This window comes from Bemisia tabaci, chromosome 9, assembly GCF_918797505.1.
Source record: "Bemisia tabaci chromosome 9, PGI_BMITA_v3".
Classification (NCBI taxonomy): Eukaryota; Metazoa; Arthropoda; class Insecta; order Hemiptera; family Aleyrodidae; genus Bemisia; species Bemisia tabaci.
In genome coordinates, this window is record NC_092801.1 from 26,007,922 (window position 1) to 26,022,152 (window position 14,231).

Sequence of the window (14,231 nt, forward strand, 5' to 3'; positions counted from 1 at the left end):
GGTTACCTGCACCAGTATTTAGTAACGTTTACCTTTTTTCTGGCAAAATTGACTCTGAGTTGACGCTGTGTGAAATACAGCGTGAAGGAATGGTAAATTCTACCAATCTTTTTTTTTCAGTGATTCGTCGTAGAGCACATATATGTAGTAAGTATGTATTATAGTAAGTTGCGTCCTTCAGAGATTGATTTTGCCAAGTTTTTTTTTTTTATGTAAGAAAGCACACACTGGGGGAAAAAGGCTTTTGGATCCGGAATCCAGACTCTTAAAATTCGTCCGGCCGTGGAGGCCATAAGCAGCGGACCTGGAGCACGGACTGGATGGGCTATATGGCACTACCGTTCGCCTACGCGCCTGACGGCCGGATTGCTACGTGCGGGGACGATGCGGAGTCCTACGGACATGAAAACCGTAAGTCGCGGCCTCGAGCGGCATAGGCAGCTTGCGCTCTAGGCGCTACTTACGGGCTGGACGGCCGGAGCTCTGCGCGCCGCCGCTGTCCGCGACGTGGTGGATTTTTTCGGAACTACAGCTGAAAATTCACCATTAAAGTACATACTTAGAAAAGAAAAACTTTCCAGCAAAGTTTTAAACATTGAGTGAATTATCTTGTGTCAATTTCTGAACAAGATTTTTTTTCTTTCCTTCTTTTTAAAATAGGTATATATTTCTTTGTTGATAGTTCATAACAATTTAGTTTCAGGAAAGTGATGGATAATTCAATGTCTAAGAAAGAAAAAGAGCATATGAACGTTAGCTTGTTGATCATGTTTCAGATATCAAGAGAGATTTGAACTCCTTGGCTGATAGTTCAGCAAGTCAATTTGAGAAAAGAGATGAATCTTAGAGAAGAGATGATGCTTATTGAGAAAGAAAATCAGCATATGAATGTTAGCTTATTCATCGTGTAGAGATATCAAGAGAAATTTTCAAAAACCTAACTTTAATGTTGCAAGCCTTCGTAGAAATAAATAAAGCACTGGGGAAGCACTGGAAGGAACAAATGTAGATAGATCAAAAATTCATGCTACCTATTTTAAATGTAGAACAGACTGTCCAAGGTATGATAAATTGCTAAAACTCATTGCAGCGAAAAATGTAAATTGAAAAATCATTTTTATCACTTGGCAGCCCGTTCTCAATAAATGTAATTACTTTCACTCAATGAGAATTCAGCATTTGTCAAAAACAAAACCTGGTTCATCCCTCAATAAAAAATACGAATGCAAAGTAGGAAATCACCCAAATGATTAACAAAGGAAAAGCACAGGCGTAGGTCTAGGTACTTACAGATTTTTACTCCTTACGACTAGAAAAGCTTCAGAATCTTGAAAATGAGGTTGAGAATATTTCAAAGTGTAAATTCAGTAGTAAAAGTTGACAAAACTTCAAGATATAACTCTCCGCAATAACTACCGGATACAATTTCCACAAAATATTAGCGAAGAAATATACCACCGAAAATTGTCACACTTGTTAAAATTGTAGATCTTCCCTTCAGCAAACTGAAGCGCGATTCACACAAAATTTTACCACTATTACAGTACACTGAGCTCCCTAGAATTGGGATATGGAATCAGAGAGATATTCACAGCAACAATGTTTGCACTGGCTCTTATCGGATAATCAACGCAGGCAAGATTGGCTTATAGCTTCCGCTGGCGGACAGCTATTTTGGCAACAGAGAAGGGAGGTGTTGGATGTCGGAGAGTGAAATACTACCTACTCTCAATTGAAAACATTTAAGTATAAGCCAGAGATTAGATTGAAATGGAATAAAAAATCAACCCAATCTTATGAGCAAGCAAAGGTGGCACAATGAAGTTGCAATCGGTAAATAGACATTCTTGTGTCTACATTATCAGTATTTTAGTGTGGCGGTAATTTACTCTGTGGGAAGATGCGTGGCAGGTAATTGATTGCTTTTCTTGGATTTAAGTTCTTTCCCTTAGTAGGGGGAAAATAAGTGAATTGCAAACGAACTTACAGGAGGAGAGGATATGAGCTCAGTGTGTAGGTAAAACTGACAATTTTCACTTAACTCTCGTCGCATTTCCGAAAGTATTTGACAAGCGTTATCACACAGAACTTTAGAATCAATCGTGCACCGCACAGAATCAAGAAAATATATCGAAAACCTCCAAAATTAAACGAAAAACGAACACACGTAATGAGCAATGACCAACAATGACAAGCAATTTACTAGATTCTAACCTCAATAAACAACGCTGAGTGGTGGCTGCGATCGCTCCCGAAAATGTTCAAGGCTGGCGGCAACTTTAAATTCACGCACTGAATAACATTGACGTAAAATATTATAATTTTCTGCGAATATACACGTAGCCGTCTCAATTTTAATCTGATGGTGACGCCATTTTCCGAAAACTGAATCTCACCTCACTGCCAACGGCCGTGGAAGCGGTTGGCTCCGATCCTGAAACCCGTAACTTACGCTCGGCTCCTAACCGGTCTTACGGCCATGAAGGCCGCGCGGGGTCCACGGGACACCGGCCGCTGGGTCCAGTACTAGCTGGCGCACAGCGCGTTAACTCGACAAAAAAAGCATATACCTCTGATTCACGCGGATTTTTTCCCGTACTGAGAGTCCAGTTTCTTAATTTGAGCGGTTTTCTTTTCAATTCAAGTAAAAATCCGATTGAGTCAAGAATATTTTCTCTTCTCGATTTTTTTAAGAGCCTGGATTCTGGACCCAAGAGAGTTTTTTTGTTAATGCACTGTGCCTTAGACGCAAAAGGCTTCAATTTGATCAGTACGACGTAAACAGATTCCAAGTATTGGAACGGTCACATTTTCATTCAGAGATTATTTGACGTAAGAGTGTAACTCATTTCGACGTGAGCTTCGGAAATCATTCAACTACATGAACAATAGGGCTCAACTCGAAAATCAGATATGCCTTTTCGCCGGAGTAGCGACGGTATGTGTGTCACGTCCTACTGGGATTTCATATGCGATTCGAATAATGTACACACTCCATTATGTTACACGACCCAAGAGGAGGGATGACCTGTTTATTGTAGCTTGTGGGCTTCGGTGGAAACCTCACCAGAATAGTAGGTATGATTTTCAATGGCACGAATTTATCGTAGCTTCACAATGGGCCTGTTGCTAACTTTTGCTGGGTAGAGGCGGATCCAGCAATTTGGCAACACCGGATTTCGTCCATTTAAACCTGTGCTAAGTAATCGATTCTTGTCGGAACACCTGGCCCCTCTAAGAATCGATACATTTCCATAGGTTTAAATGGTACAAAATTCGGTGTTGCCAAGTTGCTGGGGCAAAAATAAGGGTTGTTACTCGTAGAAAGTGTCTTCAGAATCACGATGAGCGCATCTGAAATCGATAACGACGCGACGCGAAAAATACAAGATTTAGTGACCCATTACTTTTACGCAGGCCCGCCAATCACGAGCAGCACGCATCATTTCCCCGCTGTGAACTCTCTCCTACAATCCTATTGGTCAAAGAAGTCCATACTGCTCCCCGTTCCCCTAATTCCATACTGCTGTCAAATCAGACCAAACTACTATAGGCTAGAGGTCCGACTGGATAGGGAATTGTTGAAACAGAAGTTGAGCCGTGAGCAAGAAGTTGCGTGCGTTGGCGCGAGAGTGCGCGGTGAGCGGGATTCCCATACTACTGCGCTGATTGGCCAAGCGAGAGTTGCGGACGGACGATGTGCGAAATTGCCTACGTGAAGGTGGTCTGGCAGCAACACACCCGCCGCACAATGGATCGAGTCAATAGCGGAAGTCGGACAAAATTTGGAAACTTTAAACGCTTATAACTGTGCTTATACAAGACTTTGACGTTCTAAAAGTGGCTCCAATGGTTTTCTCGTGAAATTTTCTCCAAGAAGCACCCCTTAAAGTTTAAAATGTGACGGAATTAACAGCAAAATTTGCAGTTTTAGTCAAAAATTTCATGTCCGACCTCTCTAATTGACTCGATCCACTGTGCGCCGCCAGTCCCTGGAAAACAATAGAAAATAGTAGGTAGTTGCGTGCGTTGCCAGCGAGCGCTTCTGTTTCAATCTCTACGTCGGGGCTCTAACCTTCCATACTCTCTGCCAAACTACGCTTGCTCCACTCAACGCACAGCTGTGAAATCTACAAGCTGCTCATTGGACCTTGCTGAAGTCACGCCTCTTTCCCCCACTCTAAACTCATGTCCACCATTTTACTGCTCAGCCGTTCCCCCACTCCCATCCTCCGATCAAATCAGACGAAACCGCGCTTGCTCCGCGCAACGCTCACTCGCTGCGCAGCTGTGCAATCTCGCGGAAGCTTGCACGCTGCCCATTGGACGTTGCTAAAGCCACGCCTCTTTCCCCGCTCTTGACTATCCCCTACCATCCTACTGCTCGGCCGTTCCCCCACTCCCATCCTCCGATCAAATCAGACGAAACCGCGCCTGCTCCGCTCAACGCTCACTCGCTGCATACTTGCGAAATCTCGCGGAAACTTGCAAGTTGCTCATTGGACGTTGCTTAAGTCACGCCTCTTTTCCCCGCGCTGAATTCTTCTCCACAATCCTTTCGTCGACGATCTGAATCAAGGTAGATTTACACAGGTATGGACAGAACTAGAGTACCTGTATAGCGAGAGTATGGACAGATCGCTTCATGGAGGAGGGCCCAAAAGTGCAGCCACCCTTCTAACCAACTTCTAACGCACAAAATTTCACTGCCAGTCTGCAGATTCCAATTCTAAACATGATGGCAAAGAATGTACAGAAATGAGCGTTCTTCCGCGAAATTGAGTAAATTTATGCAAAAACTGAGTCAAACACGTGCTTAATAAACGACGGTTCGGAATAATAGTATTAGTAAATCGTTCTGGATAATTGAAATTCATAGGTTGGCTGCATTTCTGGGCCCTAACTTTATTCGCAGAAGCATCGGTGAAGGCCTGATGGATTTTCGGAGTTTCACATCTGTCCATACTCTCGCTATACAGGTACTCTAGACAGAACTAAACAACTGGCCTCTGATGCTGACTCTCCAGCGGACCCTTAATTTCCGCCATTTTGTATGTTTTGATTATTTTGATTTATTATGTTCGGTTTATCGTTTGTCAAAATTTTGTGGGATTTTTTGCACAATTTTGATAATGCGATATTAATTTTAACGTTTAAACGCACAAACGTTCGAATGTTAATTTGATTGTAATTTAATTAAAAAAACGGGCCCCTTAACCTATACGTCACGTAGTCATGTGACACGTACTGAGGCTCATGGTAAATTTTCAACTTGTCCATACCTGTGTAAATCTACCTTGATCTGAATCGCGAAGTCTGAAATGCACACCTCACTTCACAATTTGCGTAAGAAATTTGCGTTTTTTTGAGCTTCCCGCTTCAAAAACGATACCGCGGCACAGGTGAACATTTCGTTGGAGGAGTTATTCCATCCAAACCCTGCTCACAAAGGATACCACGCAATATTCAACATAGCCGACGCCAATCTACCAAAACGCATGTGACGGGACGATGATTCTAACCACCTGATAACAATCGGCGTGTTTACATTCACATTTTTCTCGCATTGATAGATATCCGCCTTGATTGACCTCGTGCTCTCATCAACTTGCGTGGGGAAGCGTCGGCCATGTTGAGCAGGGATTGAATGGGACAATTCCTCTAACGAAATGTTCACATGTGCCGTAGTAACCTTTTTGAAGCGGGAAGCTCAAAAATACGCAAATTTCTTACGCAGATTGTCAAGTTAGGAGTGCATTTCAGACTTTGCCCTCATTGTAAGTTTTGAGACATTATCTATAAGTAACAGTTTTTATTTTGGCTCTAGCAAAAGTTTGCAACAGGCCCATCATCAACTTTAATGATAGTATTTTGAAAATATCAAAATTTTAATGGCGTGTCAAATTCATATATGTAGAGTGATTTGCACGCAAAGTCGTGAATGACATACATTTTGCGATGGGTCAGTTGCACTGGTCACGGACTCGTGTTTTAATTCTTGATTCTTGTCGATTAGCTGAAAATAATGTCATCTGTCCAGGCGGCATCTCTCTACGTTCAATATTGACCGAGATATCGCGCTTGGAAAATTCGCTTTATGACGTCATCCGCCGTGGTAGTGACACCCTTATTGGTTTCTTTCAACTTGCATACATTTGTCAGAAAGACATACGTTTGCACATGCAGGTTACTCCGCGTGAAACTCGGATGAATAAGCAACATTTTGTGCAAAAATCTTACAGTTATGTTCTTGTAAAGAATTGAATTGTTCGAGTAAATTTTGCAACCTTGAAAAGAGTCGGGATCTTTTTTCTCGGATAAGCTGATTTATTTTGAACTTAAAAAATATTCTTGCCTCATCCACAATTTATGTTTTGGGGCGGTTTGGCAACGAAGTTTTAAGAGGTTCTGGTTTCTTGGGTAAAAGCGATTCTGTTCGCGACTCGCTTGCGAATCTGGTCTTGGAAATTGGATGAAGCGGGGATGTCCACAAATTCGCATAAATTTGCATTCGTTGATTCAATTTTAGAGTTCAGATTGATTTCGTATGAAACCGCTCAGTATTAGGCTATGATTTTTCTCCCCGCTTGCCAACCATCGAGAGAAAATAGTCTAAATCTTCTTTTCATGTGCGCGACCTCAGAGATTACTCAAAGCTTTGCTTTAATTCAATGGGGTTCTAATCTTACTCTATACTATAAAATCAAATTAGTTACACGAAACGTACAATTCCAGTGGAGCGAAACGCTTCGGGGAATGAATCCATTGTGCTAGTCATAGAATCGTGTTTCGATGCTTGATTCTTGGAGATCAGCTAAAAATAATAAGATTCGTCTAAACAGCAACTTTCTACGTTCGACAACCGAGATATCGCCCTCTGAAATGCTGGGTTTTGACGTCATCCACCGCGTTTGTGACACCCTTGGTTTCTTCCATCTTGCTTTCATCAGTCAGTGTAGGTCTCGATAGACGATAAAATTCCCGAACCAATTACCATCAAAGTGTCGGGAGTCATCAGTTTTAAACTCATTAATTTTCTTAATTTTGAAATGAAACCTTGGCAGAAATGTTTCCTGTGGCAGGAAATGATGAATGGCGGCACTCCATTCTAATCTTACTATGAGCAAATTAGTGCGGCCTGTCAAAGTTTGATGGTAGATGGTGAACATCAGTCATCAGCATGTCTAGTTTGATCGGAATTGGTTCGGAATTTGATCGTGTATCCAGGGCTTGAGACGCACATTTGCGCTGGTTTGTCACGTGAAACTTAGATGAAAGAAAGGTGGAAGAAACCAAAGGTGTCACCACCGCAGTGGATGACGTCCAAAACCCCTCTTTTCAAAGGGCGATATCTCGGTTAATATTGAGCGTAGCAAGTTGCTATTTGAACAGACCTTATTATTTTTAGCTAATCTACAAGAATTATGCATCAAAATACGATTCTGTGACCAGCGTAACTAACCCATTGGTGGACCGTGAAGCGTTGAGGGAGCATAGTCTGCGCAGTACCTCTAGTCTATTTTAAATTTTCAACGTGTTCAATACGGAGCCTACCTGATTCAAATCAAAAGACCTTCCAAAAATGTGAGTTGGACTTTAGCCCAACTTTTGATCTATATTATAAGTTCACTATTTTGACCAAACTTTTGAGAGTGGATGTTCATTTGATGATCATTTTTCTGTTTCAGTTTGAAATTGGTAGTCATGAAGTATTCGCAAATAGCGAAGCTATGGAGCGTAGTCTTTTGTATAGTCCTTTTATTAGAAGACCTTGTCAATGCAACGCCTTACTATTCTGACTACGATGGTAAGATTGTTTTACGAGTATCAAAAATTTCTTTTAAGGATTATGACAAAGCAATGAAATTTCAAATTAATTTTTTCTTATTTTTCTTTTTTCTGGATAAACTTGAAAGAAAGTTCGGATTTAATGGAATGCAAAAAAAGCTGCCCACAAATTGGAACTGAGAAAAATAAGTTTAAAAGTTTTTCCCATGTGACTCAATATAAAAAAGAATTTTTATACTGTAAATTCACAGACCGAAAAATGTTTTCTTGACTTAAGTTTTTTACGAGAGCTAGTAAACAACTAATTAAACTTAAAATGAATCCTAACTGAATTTTTCCCCCATCAATATTGGCATGATGTCTAAATGAGAAGCACATGCATGGGGAAGAGGAGAGGAATAAATTCAGAGGCGGCTCCAGCAATTTGGCGACACCGGATTTCCTCCATTTAAACCCATGCTGAATAATCGATTCTTGTGGGAACACCTGGTCCCTCCAAAAATCGATATATTTCCTTAGGTTTAAATGGAGGAAAGACAATGTTGCCAATTTACTGGATCCGCCAATGAATAATTACTATTCCTTCTTCAGAATACACAGCACCTTTTCATTTTGTTTCTTTTATTTTCTTCTCACCTATACAGATAGGATGTACATTCTGTTGGTGTATTTTATTTTAAATAATTCAGGATAAATTAAACCAAAAAAACCGTGTGAGGAGAAAATAAAAATATGCATATTTCCGCCGTTACATAATTTTTTAACGCAATCTAAGGAGATATTTTTGTGCATTATTTACAGAGGATACTCGCAAAGGGGACAAATATTATTCTTTTTTGTTCTATGCGTTCACGTTAACCGGTCGTATCTATCAAAAAAGTAGAATGTAACAGAAAATCTCTATCGTCAAAAATTAGGATCATTGGCGGATCCAGCAAATTGGCAGCATTGTCTTTCCTCCATTTAAACCAAAATATATCGATTCTTGGAGGAACCAGATGCTCCCACAAGAATCGACCATTCAGCATGGAATTAAATGGAGAAAATCCGGTCTTTCCAAATTGCTGGATCCGCCTCCAATGAGGATGCGTGGGTTCGTAACCTCATCATCAATTTTTACCTAGAGAGTAAAATTACATTTGGATTAAAGGCAGCTTTAAAATATTTTCATTTCCTTTCCTTCTTTTGCCCCTAATTTCTGGCACTGCGCAAAAAAGGCGTAGGCTGATAAATTTTAACGAGGAAATTTCTTAGAACTTTGACTTGAACTGAAGGCGTGGCGAGTCAGCTCGTCCCGGTGATGATTTCATCACTCGATTGCTCCCGGCAAAAGTGCAACTTAAAGCTCTCGTTTTCCCGCGCGAATCGAATTGAGTCAAAAACTGCCGCGGTAAAGAAACGCCGTATCAGCTTCCAGATGTTGCCAAATTTCCGTTGATACAGTACACATTTTCAAGGGAATCTGTGAATAATTTTCCCCAAATTTTTCAGGGAATTTTGTTCGTAATCAGATCTAAATTATATGACAATATCAAGGGAGAATATTCATAACTCTCCTCAAAAATAAAAATGTTGGTCGAAAACATGTGGCAACCCTTGAATGTTCATACTGCGTTTTTCCTTATCAAGGCAGAATAGTCGGCGGAAGTTTTCTTTTACGTGAATATTCAATTCTATACTCCTTCACAGTTGAATTAAAGTCGTTATTTTATGAGACTCTTCATCCAACCTAGACCCTTGAAGCAAACCCATTAGGGTTGCTTCCCGTCGCTCAGCGTTAGTTCGTAACGGCACCAACACCGGGAAAGTGTAAGAATTATTACTGTTGAAGTAGCCTCAGTTCTGCCGTGCTAGGTAAAAACGCCGTATGTGCCATTAGTAGTTGCCAAATTTCCTTCAAAAATAACGCATTTACGTGTATATTTTTCCTCCGATTTTTCAGAGGATTTTGTTCGTAATTTAGTCTAAAAAGTCTGAAAATCTCAGGGGAAAATATTTATAATTTTCTTCAAAAATTAATGTTTTCAAAAAAGAAATTTGGCAACATTTGAATGCTTATGCGACGTTTTTACTTAACAAGGCAGAGTTGCCGTTTGCGCGTGATTAATGCTGGAAGAGGACAATATCGTCACCCCTCGGAAAGTATCACAGGCGCCTTTGTTAACAATTTGTAATCTAGAATTAATTTTAGGGGTTCCGCAATTTTCGGGTTTAAAAATTACAATTTAGGTCTCAAAAGCTTTTCGAAAAACATAAGTCGTCCATTATTTTATAAAAATTTGCTAAAAGAATAGAAAACAGTCTATCACAAGCGCCATGAGAACTAGACCAGAGCATCACAAGTTCCAAAAATGGACCGTTGATTTGACATTTAGCGAAATTGACGAACCCAATGTTTGTGTCGGTTCGCGGAAAAAATTAAATTGCTGGTTTAACAATTTTGTAGTTAAAAAAAATGACTGCAATTTTTTAATGTAGATTTTACAATAAAAAAATGCTAATTTGCTCACCCCTGTGGTTTTATTAGCTTTCCACCATTGTAAAATGTACATTTGAAACATTGCATTTTTTCAACAATTGAATGGTTCAGCAATCAATTTTTTCCGTGTTTGTGTTTCACTTCCTACATTAACCAAAAGTAACACAGGAACACAAATATTTTCATCAGTGTAGCAGTAACGTGCATCGTAAAAGAAACAACGAAATTATTCTCACTGTTAAATACCATTTCAAGAATCAGAGCGCCTTTGTGGCTCCTCAATTGGACGCGCTACTGTCAAACAGAACTATGTGCATCATGACAAGAACCTTGTAGTTCATATATTCCTATGGGTCTCAGGGCTCACGTCTGAATGCTTATAGTTCTGTTTGACAGAAGTACGTTCAATTTTAATTTGCATACACCTCTCGCGAAGCTGGTCGCTCATTTTCCATCTCTTCCCTTCTTCATTCAAGTAACGAGCCAGGTTCAACAATGGGTGGATTTTTCCAACGCTGAAATAAGATGCACGCGGAAGAACTCCGTTGCGCAACTAAAATGAGCGAGAGTAATCGAAGAGGCTGAAAAACGCACTCTATTATTCCTCTCCCACTTCATTTTTTCTTTCGCAGCCGTCAATTGTTTCCTTGTTTTGATCGCTCCCTCGTTTCCCGCCTATCTCCCGTCAAAAACTTGTTTGTTTCACGAAACTTCGCCCAGAGTTGCTACATTGAAGTCCGCGAGGCTATAACCTAACTGTGGCTCGAAACTTCCTCGTGACTTTGAGAACATACGAATAAAATAACTTTAAAGCCACGGGGAATCAGATCAGCTTGGATGGTGATCATATTCGACCGGAGCGGGCTATGGGTTGGATGTATTTATGCTAAAAGGAGCTATGTTACTCGCAATCCTCATGCACATAGTTGCTTTTAGCATAAATATGTTCAGTTTGTATTGCCATGGGCGACAACGCTCCCATTAAAATGGATCTACACGGATACATTTTCGAGGAAATGGAGCGTAAGGGACCTGAACTCGGAAGTTTACCACTGGAAATTTTAAATGCATTGGGATGCCAAGTTTGACTGGCAATATTACTAAGGTGATTCGATGGACGCCATATTTTGTGTCAGAACAGCATGCGATATATCGGATCAATTGGTTCCATTTTTTCAGCTACTCGTCATTTTTCTCCAATTTTGAGATTGCAATTCTGCTGTCAGGAGACTAAAGCACTCACTTACCAATTTTAACAAAGAAATTCAACGTAATAAAGGCGCAGTTTTTTCAGAGAGAAAACATCGCATTCGACACTGATATCGAAACTGCACTCGAATGCGATATTTCCTCTCTAAAAAAAACACGCCTTTATTACGTTGAATTGTTTTGTTAAAATTGGTAAGTGAGTGCTTTAGTCCCCTGACAACAGAATTGCGATCTCAAAATTGGAGAAAAATGACGAGTAGCTGAAAAAATGGAGCCAATTGTTGCGATATATCGCATGTCGTTCTGATACAAAATATGGCGTCCATCAAATCACCTTAAGGACAAAGTGATGGAAAAAAATCGAGCAGTTTCAGGACAAGCCGGCCGCCAGTCACTTTTCGGCGAGGAACTCAGTTCTCGACACATTCATGGAGAAAAAAACTTCGTGCGTGGGACCCGAAGTTTTGGTCATATGGATCTCTGATAAGTTTTCGGATTGAGCATCTGAACACTCTAGGTCCAGCTGCTGAGGTTTGGATCACACATCTGAAACTTCAGTTCTTACATCTGAAGTACTTCGGTTTTCACATCCGAAAAACTTCGGTTCTCACATCCGAAGTACTTCAGATGTAAGAACTGAAGTTTCAGATGTGTGATCCGAACCTAAGCAGCTGGACCTAAAGTGTTCAGATGCTCAATCCGAAAATTTCAGAGATCCACATGACCTAAACTTCGGGTCCCACGCACGAGGTTTTTTTCTCCGTGTTGTATCGAGCAGTGGCGTGGCGTGAATGATCGATTATCGATATTTCCCCATTTAAAGCTGTGGTAAATAATCGATTAGTAAGGTGTTCGTTGCGAACACCCTGTTAATCGATTTTTTCCATAGGTTTAAATGGTAGATTGATCGATATATCGCAAAGCACGCCACGCCACTGGTATCGAGTCGAGGGTCGAAACTATCTCAAAGGAGGTATACTACGCTGCCGTGATAGCGAAGAGAGCCGTAAGTGTAAAATTTTCGAAATCGAGTTTTCTTCAAAATTCGTCTAAACTCTTTTAAATGAAATTACTGAGACAACTAAAACAGCAAAATTCATCCTAATTTAATGAAAACGAGACGTATGAAAAAGCCGTAAGTGCACAAAAAATGACATAGTTTTTTTCAGGACAGCCGTAGGGGCATGAGAGGCAATGAAATCAGTGCTTTCCCGTAAATTGCCGCCCTTTTCTGCCAATTTCTAACCTGAAAATGTGTTTGTGGTGCGTCCAAAACGCAACCACGAAAAGCATGCAGAAGATAGCACTTACGGCTGTCTTGCCTAACAATAACCTAGCATGAAAATGAAAAATACCCTTTTTATGTAATGGAAATAAAATCAGTCGATTTTTAATCATCCATACGATTTCTAGGAGTCTTCCGGACGCTTAGTGGCAATTTGACAAAGAACGGAGGCTTCTTTCAATTAAATGTTCTTGTCAGAAGCTTCTGAGCCCGTTTTCTCAAAACTTCATTTTTGCACTTACGGCTCTCTTCGTTTTCACGGCAGTACGCTGCCATGCTGCGGAAGGACACCGTATGAGCATTTGAGAGTTGCCAAATTTCCCTAGATAGAGTATGTATTTTTGATGCACATTTTGCCTGGAAATTATCAGATATATTAGATTAAATTGCGAAAAAAATCGTCTGAAATTTTTGGGGAAAAATATTCACAAATTTCGGAGTAATTTTGGTCGTTATCGAAGGAAACTTGGCAACGTCTGGAGGCTCATAGGGCGTTTTTCCTTGGTACGGCAATGCGCATCCGCGCGAACCAGTGGTGTGGCGTCTTTTGCGACATATCGATATTTCTCCATTTGCAGCTATGGTAAAAGATCGATTATTAAGGTGTTCGCTGCGAACACCCTGTTTATCGATTCTTTTTCACAATCTTAAACGGCTGGTCAATCGAAACATGGATTGCATTTTGCAAAAATGAACCACTAGCATTGCAATGTTGCTAAGATTGTGCAACTTCTTTTGTCTTGGAGGAAAAACCCGATTATCCCTTAAAAGTTTCTATTTTACTCGCTAAAAACTGTAAATTTAAGACAAAAATTACCATCTAAATTTCATAGTTTTTCACAATTTCCGCAATTTTATTGCAAAGGATGAAATTGCACAATCTTAGCATCATTGCAATGCTAGTGGTTCCTTTTTGCAAAATGCAATCCACATCGCATAGCACGCCACGCTACTGGCGCGAACAAACAAATTATCCGACAAGAGTGAAAATGCACCAGAAACTCTGAGAATCGGCAACCGTGTGGAAGGATACCGTCTTCCAACCGCCCGTTACAGCCGTCAAATTTAATGTATGCAAAATGTATTTCAACTCGTGGTTTCAGTCCCACCTTTCCCGAGTAACAGCAACTTTTTTTTCGTTATTTATCCACCCGCAGCTCTTTTAACCCGAGCCAATGAGCTCCGAAAGTAGATTGAAAAGAAAGTTCCACGGGGCCAAACGAGTTACCGCAACCGCACTTCAGCGCGAATCATGAGGGAAGACAATCATGTCCAACTTTTTCAATACGGTCTTGCTCGGGAGGTAACTGCAATTATTGTGGAAAGTATTCTTCAACTACACAATCTTCCTAACGTACGTACGTAAACTTTGAGATGAGCCCGGTCGGTGGTATAATTTAATGTTTCCCAAGGCTCACGTAAAAATGTGAGTTTACAGCTTTCCGTAAAATAGCACGCGTGCGTTCTTAC

General features: G+C 40.5%; 1 protein-coding gene across 2 annotated transcripts in view; it reads left to right on the plus strand.

The window, feature by feature from the left end:
- The window catches only part of sNPF (short neuropeptide F precursor), a 178,792-nt gene that overhangs the window by 150,220 nt on the left and 14,341 nt on the right, over positions 1–14,231 (plus strand). For both annotated transcript variants that reach the window (XM_019052600.2, XM_019052601.2), the window contains exon 2: positions 7,689–7,807. In XM_019052600.2, the coding sequence (XP_018908145.1) occupies positions 7,705–7,807 (103 nt within the window). In that variant the 5' untranslated portion in view covers positions 7,689–7,704. The remainder of the gene's footprint in view (positions 1–7,688; positions 7,808–14,231) is intronic.